The 17,091-nt window shown below is 26.8% G+C and overlaps 3 protein-coding genes across 8 annotated transcripts; 2 read left to right on the top strand and 1 right to left on the bottom strand.

Moving 5' to 3' along the window:
* The first annotated feature begins 25 nt into the window (after positions 1-25).
* LOC108003914 (uncharacterized) lies at positions 26-2,198 on the top strand. Of its 3 annotated transcripts, none has more exons than XM_017066495.3 (3): positions 26-165; positions 491-631; positions 755-2,198. In XM_017066495.3, the coding sequence occupies exons 1-3, from the start codon at positions 163-165 to the stop codon at positions 1,358-1,360; spliced, it is 750 nt and encodes a 249-aa protein (XP_016921984.1). In that variant the 5' UTR covers positions 26-162; the 3' UTR covers positions 1,361-2,198. The 3 variants fall into 3 exon arrangements, with proteins under 3 accessions (XP_016921984.1, XP_016921985.1, XP_016921983.1); XM_017066496.3 differs by lacking the exon at positions 26-165 and adding an exon at positions 267-408; XM_017066494.3 differs by lacking the exon at positions 26-165 and adding an exon at positions 273-413.
* A 1,435-nt stretch (positions 2,199-3,633) lies between these two features.
* Positions 3,634-15,244, top strand: LOC108003907 (chromodomain-helicase-DNA-binding protein Mi-2 homolog). Of its 4 annotated transcripts, none has more exons than XM_062078556.1 (24): positions 3,634-3,907; positions 6,037-6,128; positions 6,200-6,322; positions 6,392-6,685; positions 6,773-7,321; positions 7,413-7,566; positions 7,674-7,859; positions 7,944-8,133; positions 8,200-8,573; positions 8,659-8,828; positions 8,886-9,111; positions 9,210-9,673; positions 9,741-10,194; positions 10,255-10,572; positions 10,652-10,960; positions 11,046-11,314; positions 11,403-11,494; positions 11,570-11,756; positions 11,838-12,110; positions 12,308-12,589; positions 12,683-12,930; positions 13,005-13,290; positions 13,360-13,669; positions 13,766-15,244. In XM_062078556.1, the coding sequence occupies exons 1-24, from the start codon at positions 3,871-3,873 to the stop codon at positions 13,768-13,770; spliced, it is 5,892 nt and encodes a 1,963-aa protein (XP_061934540.1). In that variant the 5' UTR covers positions 3,634-3,870; the 3' UTR covers positions 13,771-15,244. The 4 variants fall into 4 exon arrangements, with proteins under 4 accessions (XP_061934540.1, XP_016921975.2, XP_016921974.2 ...); XM_017066486.3 differs by having other exon boundaries at positions 8,200-8,582; XM_017066485.3 differs by having other exon boundaries at positions 7,413-7,575.
* A 43-nt stretch (positions 15,245-15,287) lies between these two features.
* On the bottom strand, positions 15,288-16,494 carry LOC108003908 (prefoldin subunit 1). Its single transcript, XM_017066487.3, has 2 exons — positions 16,267-16,494; positions 15,288-15,933 (listed from the first exon to the last, which is right to left on the bottom strand). Exon 2 carries the CDS (start codon positions 15,927-15,929, stop codon positions 15,549-15,551), a length of 381 nt encoding a protein of 126 aa, XP_016921976.1. The 5' UTR covers positions 15,930-15,933; positions 16,267-16,494; the 3' UTR covers positions 15,288-15,548.
* Between the last annotated feature and the right edge of the window lie 597 nt (positions 16,495-17,091).

Raw genomic sequence — 17,091 nt, 5'->3', positions numbered from 1 at the left:
CAGTCAAAAGATGATCCAGATTATTTAGTTGACATTAAATAAATTTTCGATATGCTTAGTTCATATATGATTTTTTAAATAATATTTTGAAAAATCTCAGTTCTGTTTTAATAATGTATAAAAGTTCTTCGAAATTCAATTTGATATATTATATAGAATTTAATGGTAAAGTAGCCATTTTGAAGCTGTCAAAACGATTTTTGTCACTTGATTGTGTGTAATATTTGTTTCATTGAATTTTGATATTTATTTATAATTATTATTCAATTTTTATGTTGCGGTCTATTTGCATCATTAAGAGTATACATAATCGAAATGATATAAAGTCAATAGAATGCAAGATAAAAATTTATCATTATTTCGAAAGAAAGATGGCAAAGAAAGTTGATGGAAGTGATGTGAATTTTTGTAATGTAGACCAAAGTCTTTTCCTCAAAATTGTTTAATAATTATTATCAGATTTATTTAGCTTTATTTAAATTGTTTAAAGGAAGAGCAAAATACAGACCTGTATAAAATAGAGAAAATGGCGACCGACATCGAAGAATCAGATACTGATGATCATGAAAGGCCAGCTCCACCAAAACGGCAATGTACACGACTCAAAGCTACCGAAACGATTTGGGATATGGTAATTACCAAATATATATTATAAATTATTTAAATTCCAATTTTATATTTTATTCTAAAGAAAAAATATTAAACAATAATAATATTTCAAAATGTATATTCTATTTGAGCAATTATTTTGTAGGAAAAAAGTTCAAATGGAAAAAAAATGGAACAAATACAAGAAGCAGAAAATGTTGAATATGATGATGTAGAGAAACAAGCAAGGGAAAAATTAAAAAGATGGCAAGCTTGTCAAGTTGCCAAGGGATATGTAGATAATACTATTAACAAAGTATTAGAAAATTACATCATGGGAACATCATCTTCTTATTCTTTAGAGGAATCCAGATTTCAATTATTCAGAGGAAATGATATGGAAGATACAGCAGTCATGATGGCAATTCGTAATCATGGTTTAGTTCAATCTGCAGAACTTGTTTCTCAATCCAATGCTTTTTACAGTGACAAAGCTCCAGGATATTGGACCAATAATGAATATACAGATCTGCATTGTTTTTATCCAGCCAATCATAAATCAGATAGTGGAAATTTTGAGAATTCAGTAGCTACTACATCTACAAATTCATTGAGATTGAATGATTCAAAAAATGCAGAAGAATATAATAGATTTGATTGGGATTTGGATAAAATAGATGAAAATGATCAACAGGAAAACTTTTTAGAAAGAGCTGTAGCAGAAGCTATAAAGAAAAAAGGGCTTAGTGCTCTAAGCGTTGATTATGGTTGAGCACTCTAAATATTTCATCTTAATATATGATTACACAATAGCATTGCATATAACTTTTTATCTTTGCAAATCCATTTCGATTTGTATAATAATTGCATAGATGATATTCATCAATAATTTTGCGACTAATTGTATTCTATTAGACAAGACAAAAATTTTTTCTCTATTTCTTTATTCATCATGAGCAGATGTATGTCTAGTTATGCATAGAGATTTATCATATATATATATTGCAAATTAAAATATTTTTGACGAAAAATTAAATTTCATTAATATATAAAAATCAATGTAGTACAAAATTTTGTTTATGATTAATTAAATTGTATAAAATAAAAAATTCAATCATATTTGATTTATTTAAAAAAAGAATTTTAAAAATTTTAAATACTTAATTCTAAATATTTCAAATATGTACAATAGCTTTAAATCAATTGGTAATTGTTAATTATTGTTAAAATTCAAAAATCCCAATTCATTCCATATAGTATTATATTGCTTCTATCCATTCCTGAAAACTATATTTTTTTGTAAATCATAATTTCTTACACGATATATGTTTTTTAACATTAATATAATGAAGAATATGTAATGAATTTTAAAAAGAAAAACGAATCTATTTTATGTAAGAATATTAAAAGTACTTTCTTCTAACTTTTTCATTTATATACAAAGGCTGTATGTATTACAATATCTGTAAATAGATTGTTACGTATGAAACATATAAATAAAATTTTCATTCACGTTATACGACGATACATATTTGTACAGAACATATAATGTGTTCTCTGTGCACATGATTCATATTTCTGGCATTTATGAATAAAGAGGTGTAAACAAATATAGTGATATGTTATTGTATAAAGAATTCCTGTAATGTGATTTAAAAACTGTAATTTGTTAATACTTGAAAAATTGATTAATTTTAAAACTAAATTTTTTAATAATTTTTCAATAATTTTATTGTTATTATGAAACAAAGTATTGTTTAAAATTAAAAATAATTTTTTTATTGAAAAGAATTTAGAAATTTATATTTATTGATATTTTAATGATATAGGTACTATTTCTAATTCATGAAATATAATATTCTTTTCCTATATAATTTTCTATGTTAATTTCCAATTTATTATATTTTATTAAATAATATTATTAAAATATTTTAATTTTATTCAAAATATAAATATAAATCAAATATATATTTTTATTATGATGAATTTAAATTTATATTGTTTTATTTGATATATATATGAAAGCAAAAAAAAAAATTAAATTTTTTTTTATATCAAAAATAAAAGAATTCTTTATGAAAATTATAGGTATATATATGGATACAAACATATTTCGAAATCTATTAAGATGAAAAATAATAACCAATTTTTTAATTTAAATTTTAATTTATAATTGATTTATTATATAGCATATTAATACTAACAAGTAGTTTAATTATATAAAATAATATTTGGAAATTACGATATATTTTTCAAATTAAAAATGAACATGCCGAAATAAAAAAATAATATAATACGTAAATTGCGTTCAGTTATCTTGTCTCCGTTAAAAAGGTCGATATACGAGTGCATTTTGTGTATGTGTATGTGTGTGTGTGTATGTGTGTGTGCGTGTACGTGCGTGCGTGCGTGTGTGTGTGCGTACTACTTGACTATTAATCATACCCGTAAATCCGTACACGCATACTATTAAAATTTGCTATAATTTATATCGAACTAATATGGTGGAATTCTTATACAAAACTAATCATCAAAAATTGATGATATATTATTTAATAATAATTATTAATGTAATATACAGTTTTTGAAATGTAATTTTTTTTATAATATAAATCGATATATTTTGAATTCATCAAATTCAAAAGCATTAAATAAAAATATCTTAAAATAACGTATAAAAAAAATAAAAATAAGAATAAAAAATAGGAAACAAAAGAGACCGGTTATAACGATTACATATATGTATATGGAAATATATTATTATTGACAATCTTTTTTCAAAAATTAAAAAATTTATTCTAAAAAATCATAAAAGGATAGAAACAGACAATAAAAGATAAAAAAAAAGAAAGAAAGGATAGGAAGAAAAAGAATATATAAAAAATAAATACGGTAGATTCTGAAGATCATTCGTATATATTCGTATACAGCTACAGCACGCTGTAACGGGGCGAACGAGAAACGAGGAAAAAGAAAGAGGGGAAGAAACGAACTCTCACAACGAAGAGGGGAAAGCGAGGGGAGAGAAAATCAGTATGAGTGGGGAGGAATGAGGAGAACTGACGAATCGCGTGAAAGAAGAAGCATACAGCAGTAGGTGCACATCGGTGCACGTACAAGACGAAGTGACGGCACGCCGAAACTAAAACGCGGAGAGCGTTGAGGTACAAACATTTAATGTCGCATTTCCGTACTGTTTTTCTACAGTGAACATCTTGATTAGTGAGTGATTAAATTCAGCTCAGTGTTTTTCGAGTGTATAGTTTGTTGCAATAGTAGAGAATGGCATCTGATGAGGAGATAGATGAGAGCTACGCGGGTAAGTGCAAAAAGGGATACTCTCGATCATGAATACTACCGGAAAGTTATATCCTCGAACACGCAGGACGCGCGCTTTTCGTACGATGGCTGCCATGTCAATTGATCCTTCTATGGTTTTCCACACGCTATTTTATTATTCTATATTTCATTATAATTTCTTGTATGTTTTTATTTGATTCAATGGCAGGTTAATCGTCACAGAAAAAATCAAATTTCCTATTCGCTAAAATTTGTTTCTTTTCTCAAGAAAAAAGGAATTAATCTTTGAATTGTCAAATAATTCTATGATCGCTTAACAATACTATTTAGAAATTTAATGATTCTTTTGCAATTGCAATGCATTTAATCATTATGTAAATCCAAAACAAAATAATCAAGTATAGGTTATTGTTTACATTCAATAGTTATATAGAAATCACATGGCTTTTTGAATTTCTTTTATTTTTGTAGCTGCAAAGTTTTCAATACAAAATTTCTACAAGTACAATTTTATTGAGACTTTTACAATAATTATATACATTCTAGATTATGACACTACGACTTAATATATTAATTTCAACAATTGAATTTTTATTTAATATTAGATATTTTGTTTTATTTTCAATATACTTTTTATATAATTCATATTTAATAATCTCTCAGTAAATTTTACTTCATAAAATTAACCCTGTTTTATCGTATTTGAATTTGATTTTCCTTGTTTTCAATTCAAAATATTAAAAGACTTGCGTTGTTTTATCGCGTAAAGATGCACTATGATCTGCTTCAATCGCGAAAACAATAAAGTAACTTTATTTATTGTGTATATTTCAATTTTGATAATTTTTGTTTAAAATTTTATTTCTTTGTAAAGAAATTTAAAAAAAATATATATATATCGATTATAATTTCTAGTAGAATTTTTAAATAATTTTGCAATATGCATTAGTTTTCTGACCATCTGGTATGTCTGTGTATGTATCATTATATACACATTATTAATCGCAATATATAAGCAACCGGTGCGAGTTTTTGGAAAACTTATGATTCACTGGATTTATTAAAAATTTGGAACATAAATCATGACTATAGCTTCATTTTCAATTTTTTCTATATGATCAAAAATGAATTTAAAACTAAAACTATTATGAATATAAAATATAGACACATACATTTAATGTAGTGAGCCCTTTCGAAGAAAATGGCGGACGCACGACAAAGCATTCATCGAATGTGGATTAATCTAAAATAATTTATATATTTTAATTGTTAGCTTAAGCTTCATGTTCATTTTCAAATAATACTTATATTTGTGCGCATATTTATTTTCTTATAGAAATATTATATTTGTATTGATTTTATCATTCTGATTGCACTGAAGAAATAAAAAAAATCAGTTTATTATAAAACATTACTATCGATTTGGCAATTATCAGTCCGTCATCATTTCACAAGTCGCAACATTTCGTCCAATAACATTTGTTTGAATTGTTGCCCTATCTTATATTTTTTAAAGCATTTTATGTTAAAATTTTAGCAATTAATAAATATTTTCTTTCGAAATTTTTTTATTAACTAAAAAAAAATTTAAATTTATAATATGTATATATTAAATTTATAAAATTTTAAAAAAAACGAATAACAAAATATTTATCTTTTTTATATTATCGAAATACTATGATACAAAATTTTTCCAACGGTTTGACGTGAAATATTTATATACATATAATTATAAATTATATAAGATACTGAATTTTTTTTAGAAAATAATATATTTTTAATATATAATAAATAATAATATTATTGGCAAACTATAAAATATTGATTTATATAATTAATTTTATTGAAAATATATATATATATATATATATATATATATATACATACATATATATACATTGACTATTCTTAAGCCTATATTATAATGAAACAGATATTGATTTTATATAAGTCAGAGATAGCCAGTTAAAATTTAGCTTATCAATTATACATTAAGTTACATTAAAAATTACATTGAAAATTACATTTAAAAATATTATAAAATATTATAAATAATGTACTTGCATGAAATATTATTTTTTGATTATTAATAATTATATTTTATTTTTTATAAAAATAAAATATCTTTTTAATATATTGAACTTTTAGGAGAAGATGATTTAGATGAAACTGGAGGTCAAGTTTCAAATGTTAATCAACAAGTGGATGGTTCATCTGATGCAGAGGAATCTCAAAGACTAGTTAGTATCTGAGATATAGATTGTTTTTTAAAAATATTCTATTATTTAAAAAATATTTCTTTTTTATATAGGAAGAAGATGATGATTATGAACCAGAGGAAAGAAAAAAAAAGAAAGGGAAAAAACGAAAAGCACGTAGTGAAGATAAAAAGGGGAAGAAAAAAAAGAAAAAGAAAAAATCTGATTCTGGAGATGTAATTATTTTTATCTTATCTTCATAAATATGATTAGTTTATTTATATAAATATTTACATCAAATTTAGGAAAGTGACTTTGGAGGTGGTGGTGAAACTGGTGATATAGCTGGAGATGATAGTGACTATGCAGGAAATAGAAAAAGTAGAAAGTCTTCTTCCAGGAAATCATCTAGTCATAATGCATCAGCTCCACCTAGCCAAGAACCTACAACTGGAATGCCCACAATTGAAGAAGTCTGTAACACATTTGGATTGACAGATGTACAAATTGAATATACTGATGCAGACTTTCAGAATTTAACTACCTATAAATTATTTCAACAACATGTTAGACCACTTCTAGCAAAGGAGAATCCAAAAGTAAATCCATTTCTAACAAATCCAAATTATTATATTTTTTCCAACAATTTATTTGTCTTTAATTTGTTTTTTATTATTTATTTTTAGGTTCCAATGTCAAAGCTTATGATGTTAGTAGCTGCTAAATGGCGTGATTTTTCTGAATTAAATCCTCATACGCAACCAGATACAGATGTGTCATCAGCAAATGTAGATGAGGATAGTAGAAATGCAAGAGCAAATCGTAGTGGTGCGGTCCAGGAAGGTGAAGATGAAGAAGAAGATGATGAAGATAGCGATAGAAAACGAAAATCACGAGGATCTAGAGCAAAAAAAGGAAAAAAGGCTTCTAAAGTACCAACACTTAAAATCAAACTTGGAAAACGTAAACGGGGAAGTTCAGATGAAGAAGCAGAAGGTAGTGGTGTTGGTACTGACAGAGATTCAGATATGGAATTTGAGCAGATGTTAGCAGATGCAGAAGAACCTGTTGGTGCAGATGGGACAAATAAAGGAAATACAGAAGAAAGCGGGATTGAACCACCGGCAGAACCACCTGTTCGCAGGAAGGCGAAAACCAAAATCGGAAATAAAACTAAAAAGAAGAAGAAAACAAAAACTACATCAAAGTTTCCAGATGGAGAAGAAGGTCTTCAGGTATAATAAAACTCTCTTTGATTAATAATCATGTTTTTTGTATTGAAATACAATATTTTTTATATTTAATATTTACATTTTTCTTACATAGACTGATCATCAGGATTATTGCGAAGTATGTCAACAAGGTGGAGAAATTATTCTTTGTGACACATGTCCTAGAGCTTATCACTTGGTATGTTTAGAACCTGAGTTAGAAGAAACCCCTGAAGGAAAATGGAGTTGTCCTCACTGTGAAGGAGAAGGTATTGCAGGTAGCTTCCCATAACCCTAAACCTTCTATCCTTTCCCAATACTTATGTGTATTTGATTAATAAAACAAATTATAATTTATATTATTAATTTTTTTCAGGTGCAGCAGAAGATGATGATGAGCATATGGAATTTTGTAGAATATGTAAAGATGGTGGTGAATTGCTATGTTGTGATAGCTGTACTAGCGCTTATCATACACATTGTTTGAATCCACCACTTTCAGAAATTCCTGATGGTGATTGGAAATGTCCTAGATGTTCTTGTCCACCTATACGTGGAAAAGGTATCTTAAAAATAAAAAAAAGTTATGTATTATATATATTTAATTAATACTTAATTTCTTATATTAATATAATTTCTATAATAGTTGCAAAGATCTTAACATGGAGATGGAAAGATTGCCCAGAAACACCTTCTGAAGAACCTTCAACGAGTAAAGCTACTCCCAAACAACGTAGAATGCGCGAATTCTTTGTGAAATGGGCAGATATGTCCTATTGGCATTGTGATTGGATTACAGAATTACAGCTTGATGTTTTCCATCCTCTTATGTTTAGGTATATACTTATGCAATAAATTTAATTTTTCTTATTGATAATTTTTTTTAATTTTATTATTATTAGAAATTATTCACGAAAATATGATATGGACGAACCACCGAAATTGGAAGAACCATTGGATGAAAGTGATTCTCGTGTAAAACGATTGAAAGAACAGGATGGTGCTACTAATAGAGATGAATACAATTTAGAAGAACGATTTTATCGTTATGGAGTTCGTCCAGAATGGCTTGTAGTACATAGAGTAATAAATCATAGACTTTCAAGAGATGGTAGAGCGACATATCTTGTTAAATGGAGAGAATTAGGATATGATCAAGCAACATGGGAAGATGAGCATGAGGATATTCCTGGATTAAAACAGGCTATTGAATATTATTTGGATCTCAGAGCAGCAAATTGTTGTGATGGTAGTTCTTCACGCAAGGGCAAGAAGGGTGAGAAGAGTCGGTTAATTCATTTTTTCTTTTTGTAACCAAATGTTATGAACTGTAAAGTGATTATATTTTTTATTATATTCAGGTAAAGGCAAGAAATCGAAGACTCGTGAACTTATTGATGATGAAGAAAGAACGCCTAAAAGATACACTCCTCCACCTGATAAACCTACTACAGATCTCAAGAAAAAATATGAACGGCAGCCAGAATATTTAGATCAGACTGGAATGCAATTACATCCTTATCAGCTAGAAGTATATATCTTTATCACAATATTTATGCCAATTATTTATTTTTTCATAATTTCATAGGGTTTAAATTGGTTAAGATATTCATGGGGCCAAGGCATAGACACTATTTTAGCAGACGAAATGGGACTAGGAAAAACTATTCAAACTATTACATTTCTCTATTCTTTGTATAAAGAAGGACATTGTAAAGGACCATTTCTGGTATCTGTTCCCCTATCAACTATCATTAATTGGGAACGTGAATTTGAAACTTGGGCACCTGATTTTTATTGTGTTACTTATGTTGGTAAATATATACAAATGAATTTAATCAATAATTAATAATAATTTCATTAATGTTCTTATTATTTAATAAAATTTTATAACATTTTATATTAATTTTAGGTGACAAAGATAGTCGTATTGTAATTCGAGAGAATGAATTGTCATTTGAAGAGGGTGCTGTTCGTGGAGGTCGAGCATCAAAGATTCGATCGAATCAAATTAAATTTAACGTACTCCTTACAAGTTATGAACTGATTTCAATTGATTCTGCATGTTTAGGATCAATAGATTGGGCCGTGTTAGTAGTAGACGAAGCACATAGGCTCAAATCTAATCAGTCAAAGTTTTTTAGATTATTAGCATCTTATAATATTGCATATAAATTATTATTAACTGGAACTCCTTTACAAAACAATCTAGAAGAATTGTTTCATCTATTAAATTTTCTATGTCGTGATAAATTTAATGACTTAGCTGCGTTTCAAAATGAATTTGCTGATATTTCGAAAGAAGAACAAGTAAAAAAATTACATGAATTACTTGGGCCACATATGTTAAGAAGATTAAAGGCTGATGTGCTGAAGGTATTTATTATATATTCTTATAAATATTTGATATATTATTTATATTAATTTCTTTTTTTATTTATAGAATATGCCAAGTAAATCGGAATTCATTGTCCGTGTCGAATTATCTCCTATGCAAAAGAAATATTATAAATATATATTAACGAGGAATTTCGAGGCATTAAATCCTAAAGGAGGAGGTCAACAAGTATCGCTATTGAATATTATGATGGATTTAAAAAAATGTTGCAATCATCCTTATTTATTCCCAGCTGCATCTCAAGAAGCACCAACCGCACCAAATGGAAGTTACGAAACATCTGCATTAATTAAAGCAGCAGGAAAACTCGTTCTATTGAGTAAAATGTTAAAGAAATTAAGAGATGATGGACATAGAGTATTAATCTTTTCTCAAATGACAAAAATGTTGGATATTCTGGAAGATTATTTAGAAGGAGAAGGTTATAAATATGAAAGAATAGATGGTAATATTACTGGCGCTCAACGACAAGAAGCTATTGATAGATTTAATGCACCTGGTATGTAAATAATTTTATTATCTATTACAGAGAGAAAATTAATAAATTTATTTTTGATAGGTGCACAACAATTTGTATTTCTTCTTTCTACTCGTGCCGGTGGTTTGGGTATAAACTTGGCTACCGCTGACACTGTAATTATTTATGATTCTGATTGGAATCCTCATAACGATATTCAAGCATTCAGTAGAGCTCATAGAATTGGCCAAGCTAACAAAGTCATGATCTATAGATTCGTAACTCGTAATTCTGTCGAGGAACGAGTTACACAAGTGGCAAAACGTAAAATGATGTTAACACATTTAGTCGTAAGACCTGGCATGGGCGGAAAAGGTGCTAACTTTAGTAAACAAGAACTTGATGACATTTTACGATTTGGTAAATTTTATTATAATATTTAAATGTAATAAAAAAATAGAATTTGAATATAGAAATCTATAATTCTCTTTTATATTAGGTACTGAGGAATTGTTTAAAGAGGAAGAAGGTAAAGAAGATGAAGCTATTCATTATGATGATAAAGCTGTGGCTGAATTATTAGATAGAAGCAAGGAAGGTATTGAGCAGAAAGAAAATTGGGCCAATGAATATTTAAGTTCATTCAAAGTAGCATCATATGTAACAAAAGAAGGCGAAACAGAAGAAGAAGCTGATACTGAAATTATCAAACAAGAAGCTGAAAATACTGATCCAGCATACTGGATCAAATTATTAAGACATCATTATGAACAACAACAGGAAGATATAGCCAGAACACTTGGGAAAGGTTAATTATTATATAAATGTATATTATTATATAAATTATATATAAATTATATATAATTACAATTAGTATATTTAATTATTTTTAGGTAAACGAATACGTAAACAAGTAAACTATAATGATGGAGGAGTAACTGGAGACCAAAGTACAAGAGACGACCAACCTTGGCAGGAGAATCTCTCCGATTATAACAGCGATTTCAGTGCTCCTAGTGATGATGATAAAGAAGATGACGATTTTGATGAAAAGGGTGACGGAGATTTATTATCTCGAAGAAGTAGAAGAAGATTAGAAAGGAGAGATGAAAAAGATCGACCTCTACCTCCATTACTTGCTAGAGTTAATGGAAATATTGAAGTATGCTCTTTTTCTTTCTTTTTTTTTCTTACATTTTTTTTTTTATATTTAAAAATTAATATAAAAAAAATATGATTGCTTAATTCAGGTATTGGGCTTCAATGCTAGGCAGAGAAAAGCATTTCTAAATGCGATTATGCGTTACGGTATGCCACCACAAGACGCATTTAATTCTCAATGGTTAGTTATTCGTTCGAGATATAATCCTCAATCAGAAAATTTAAAGTATTGTTAAAGTATATTATTGCATTTCAGGTTGGTGCGAGATTTAAGAGGCAAATCGGAAAAAAACTTTAAAGCATATGTTTCTCTTTTTATGCGGCATCTTTGTGAACCTGGTGCAGACAATGCCGAAACGTTTGCAGATGGTGTTCCAAGAGAAGGTCTCAGTAGACAGCATGTTCTAACAAGAATTGGTGTAATGTCTTTGATAAGGAAAAAGGTAAAACTCTTTAGCAATTAATTTTTTATTTCTTTTTATTATTTTTTATTATTTAATTATATCATTTTTATTATTTAATAGGTGCAAGAATTTGAACACATTAATGGATATTATTCGATGCCTGAAATGATACGAAAGCCAGTAGAACCTGTAAAAGTAGATGGTAGTGGAGATGCAGCAACTGGAACTAGTAGTACTAGTGCAACACCAGCTACTTCTAATGCTGCTAGTCCAAGTCCTGCTGCGACTCCAACTCCAACAGCCATATCTGGAATTACAATTACTGATACTAATAAATCTAATTCTGATAGTTCTGAAATAAAAGAATGCAAAGAAGAACAAAAGGATAAAGAAGTAATTATATTAATATAATTATTATAATATATAATATATTATTATAATTATATATTATATATAATATATAATTATATTATATATATAAAAATATTATATATTATATATATAAATATATATATAATATATAATTATATTACTTATAAAAAATTAAATAAATTTCAATTAAACTTGCAATAAAAAAAATTATTTTGTAGATTACAGAAACGAAAGATGTGAAAGAAGAATCGAAGGATTCTAAAGAAGAAGAAGAAAATAATACAGAGAAAGATAAAGATAAAGATGATGTGAAAAAGGAGGAAAAAGATGCAGAATCAGAAACAATAGATAAAGAGAAGGATAAATTGGATATTAAAGAAGAAAAATCATTAACGAAACATGACGAAAAAGTTGAAAATACTGAAAATAAAACAAAGCAAGATTCTGAAGAAGACGTAGTTATCGTTAAAGATGATGAAGAAGAAACTGAAAAACGAGAGGTATTTACTATTACGCTAATAAACTAATGAAATTTATTTAGAAAAATTAATAAGATTTTACAAGATTAACAAATTTTCGATTTTACATTATAGGAGAAAGATAATAAAGAAAAAGATATAAAGGATTGTGATTCAGAAACAATAAAACCTAAACGTAAATTCATGTTCAACATAGCTGATGGAGGTTTTACAGAATTACATACATTATGGTTAAATGAAGAAAAAGCTGCTGTTCCTGGTCGTGAATATGAAATATGGCATCGAAGACACGACTATTGGTTATTAGCTGGCATTGTTACACATGGTTATGGTCGTTGGCAAGATATTCAAAATGATATCAGGTAAAATATAAAAATTTATAATAGGAAAATTTATGCTTAATATAAATATATGCTATTTTAATATTATTTTGCAGGTTCGCAATAATTAATGAACCATTTAAAATGGATGTGGGTAAGGGTAACTTCTTAGAAATAAAGAATAAATTTTTAGCTAGACGCTTTAAATTGTTGGAACAAGCATTAGTAATAGAAGAACAATTAAGAAGAGCTGCGTATCTGAACTTAACACAAGATCCTAATCATCCTGCAATGAGTTTAAATGCAAGATTTGCCGAAGTTGAGTGCCTTGCAGAATCACATCAACATCTTAGTAAAGAAAGTCTTGCAGGAAATAAACCAGCCAATGCTGTCTTGCATAAAGTAATATCTTTATTGAATATTTTTTTATTTTATTTATTTATAATTCATTTTTATACTACTTTACTATAGGTACTAAATCAATTGGAAGAATTATTATCTGACATGAAATCTGATGTAAGCCGTTTACCAGCTACGTTAGCTCGTATTCCACCTGTTGCGCAAAGACTTCAAATGTCAGAGAGATCTATCTTGAGTCGATTAGCAGCTACTGCACCAGGCGGAAATAATTCTCAATCGGGTCAAGCAGCATTGTTAGCGCAACAGTTTCCAGCAGGTTTCTCTGGTGGACAATTACCAGCTACATTTGCTGGTGCAGCTAATTTCGGAAATTTTAGACCGCAATACTCAGTACCAGGTCAACCACCGCAGGGATTCACAGGTATGCAATAAGTTTTAGTTTAATTTAAATTTCTAAAATTTTAATATGGAACTTTAATTTTTATAATAATTATTACAAAAATAATTTATATTGCAGCTTGAATAGTAAATGATTGATAAACAGTGGCTCAATTGAAAACTCATAATGGCGCATGTTAACACTATGTTTTAACAAGATTGTGTGCGCTGCATTATTTTTTCGTAAATTACGATTTTTAGCTGAATTTTATTAAAAGAGGCGTTAAGATAAAGAAGTAACAAAACAGACATAGATATGCAGACACATATGTAATATGTTACATCTAAATTACATTATTTCTGTATTTATTATGTGTACATTCGGCGTTTAGCATCAAGATTATCATGTTTTTGTATTTATACATATACGGTCCTTGTAGAAAGTGGCATAAATTATTTTCTTAAGCTAATTAAGAGTGATTTATATTTCTTCATTGACCGGCGTGTGTATTATATTGTAACGATAAGTACATTTTACTTAATGCAAACGAAAATAACAACTTATTTAAGAAACGAGTACAGATTATAGAGATTTGCGCAGTTTAAATTTAGGATGCGCTAATTGATTCATGCGGTTTATCGTTCAGTATAATTTATTCGCAATTTTTTTTGCAGTAATATTTTACTGACGGATGCCAAAAAGACTTAATTAGTCAAAAGCGTGTCCTTCGATATGTGTATTTGTGAATTCAGGGATTTTAGTTCAGATTGCATATATTAAATATCATTATTGATATAAAAAATACCATAAACAATGAACAATGGCAATCATTTTAGTTAAGACTGACATTCACATTCATATTATATTCGGGAAAGTTCATTTCGTATACAATTTTACATGCTATTGTAATGCATGGATTTCCATCTAGATTCTTCATATATGCGCACTTTAATTGTCAAACTTTCAGTTTAAAATAAATATTGTGTAAGTACCACGTCGAAAAAACAGAAGCACAAAGTCTGTTTGATACTTAAATATTATAATGCACATGGTGATATGATTCTGATACGTAATTCGAATCTTTAAAGATCGATTATTTTATTGAAAAAAGTCACCAATGACTAAAAATGACCTAGAGAGAAATTTGATAATATCGTGATCATTTAATAAATATACTTTGTATATACTTGTCCAATTACATTTTGATGCATTATATATTATACGTATACACATATATTATAGCACTCTCGTAACAAATAAGGTCGAAAGGCACGTCTCACATCCCATGCATTATATTAGAGAAAAGAGAAAAGAGACGATTATAAATATAATTATAAAACACAGAAACATTAAAAAATCTTAAGTAAACATATTGTTCCATTTTTTCTACCCCAGGTTCGAGACGTGTTAAAGCATTTCAATTTAACTAATCGATCTGCCAAATCCTTATGTTGGCATATAAGTTTCTAAGAATAATTTAGGATATAGTTAAAAAATTTTGAATGAGTGTGTAAAGAGTAAGGGAATGAATGGATAAAAAATGAATTGACAAATCATTGAAAATCGTTTGTTGTATGTATTACTTCTGCTGGAATAAATTAATAATTAGAAACAAGATTTGTACTCAATGTTTTTGATAGATTTTAAATTTCGCAAACAATTACAATTTATAATAAAAGATTTTATTGATTATATATAATATATAATAAATAAAAAATATAAAATAGAATATAAATACAATGAAACAATTACAAATATTGTAAATTTGAAATTGTGATTATTTTATTATAATGCGCTGTAAATTAACATTATTTCATGTATAAATAACAATATAATAATATAGTGAATAAGGTGGTGAAAAAAAATATAACATTTTTAACGTAAATAATACGGCAGCAACGATAATAGAGAGATACAAAATTTAACCGGAGCTATCTTTATTTTGTCTCTGTTGTATCATTTCTCTTATGTTATTTTCACATTCTTTTAAGTTTTGTTGCAAGTATGTTTTATTATTTTCTAAATTTTTCACTTTTTCGTCAGCATTTTTCATTCGTTTCTCGAGACCAATTTTTATACTATCCATGTTGTCTAAAAGAAACATCCTGCCAACTGATTCATATGCTTTAGTGTTCTCTGGATATGAGGTTATTTCCTTCATTGTTAGTTCAGCGAATTGTTTTGATCGTTTTAATTTTTCAATTTGTAAATCTGCTAACTTCAATTTTTGCGTAGTATCAATCATTTTCTCGTGTAATTGCGAGAATGCTTTTCTTAGCTCTTCATCCGGTTCTCTTGCCATTTTTCTACAATAATTTTATAGGTTAAAAAACTGAAATTTTTCATTTCATACAATTATTTAAAATTAATGAGATATTATTATCAAATATAATAAAAAAATAATATAATAATAAAAATTTAATTGAATGTAATTAATCTACATTTTGACATTTTTATTATAAGGAAACAATTTAAAACACAAGTTAAACATAAAATATCTCATTAATTTTACTTGTTAAATTAACAGGAAAAAAATTATACAATGATTAACATCTATTTATATGATTCTTAATTATTCTTTTATAAAAATAAATATATAGAAAAAAATTTTTTTATTTTATATACAAGTTATTATTTACCTTTTATTCAGTTTTTTAATAAAGAAAAATAAAGTTATTTATTACTTAATGAAATATATATGTATTACTAGTGAATTTATTTCAGATTTTATTATAATCTATATTATATATTTTAGAATATAAAGAATATAAGAAATTAAAAAATAAATTTTATAGAATATCTTGAATTATGTGGTACATGCCAGCACAGACTATGTATAAAATAGACTTGCATGCAATATATTTTTGTGTTATATGAGATAGCAATGATTTATCGATATTTTAAAAACATCGATGTTTTTTGTCGATATATCAATGTTTTTTTGGATTCTTCATTTAAATTTAACTCTTTTTTAATTAATTATTGCAAATATGATTTTGTAAAAAATTATGTTTTAAATGACTTTTTTTTATATATAATAGGCAATCGTCTTAATTTTTGAAATTTTTACAAAAAAGTATATTTTGATATTATTGTACTAAATTCTATCTAATAAAATATAAAAATATATAAAAAAACCCTTATAATATATAAAAAAATTAACTATATATAAAATATATATATAATATACTTCCAACATATAAATATATAAAATATATTATAAATAGATTCCTAAATATAAAAAGATACATGATTCCTAAATATAAAAAGATACAAATATAAAAGGATAAATGTATACATAAATAAAATATATACACTATATAAATATATAAAAATATTGAATTGAATATTTTTATTATTCAAGATTATATAGACTATAAAGATTTTCAATCAATAGATTAAGTAAAAAAGACAATAAAATTAATTAGATAAAACGTAATCTATAAATTTAAAAAAAAGCATAT

Source organism: Apis cerana, linkage group LG8, assembly GCF_029169275.1.
Source record: "Apis cerana isolate GH-2021 linkage group LG8, AcerK_1.0, whole genome shotgun sequence".
NCBI lineage: Eukaryota > Metazoa > Arthropoda > Insecta > Hymenoptera > Apidae > Apis > Apis cerana.
This window is presented reverse-complemented; position numbering and strand designations above follow the sequence as displayed.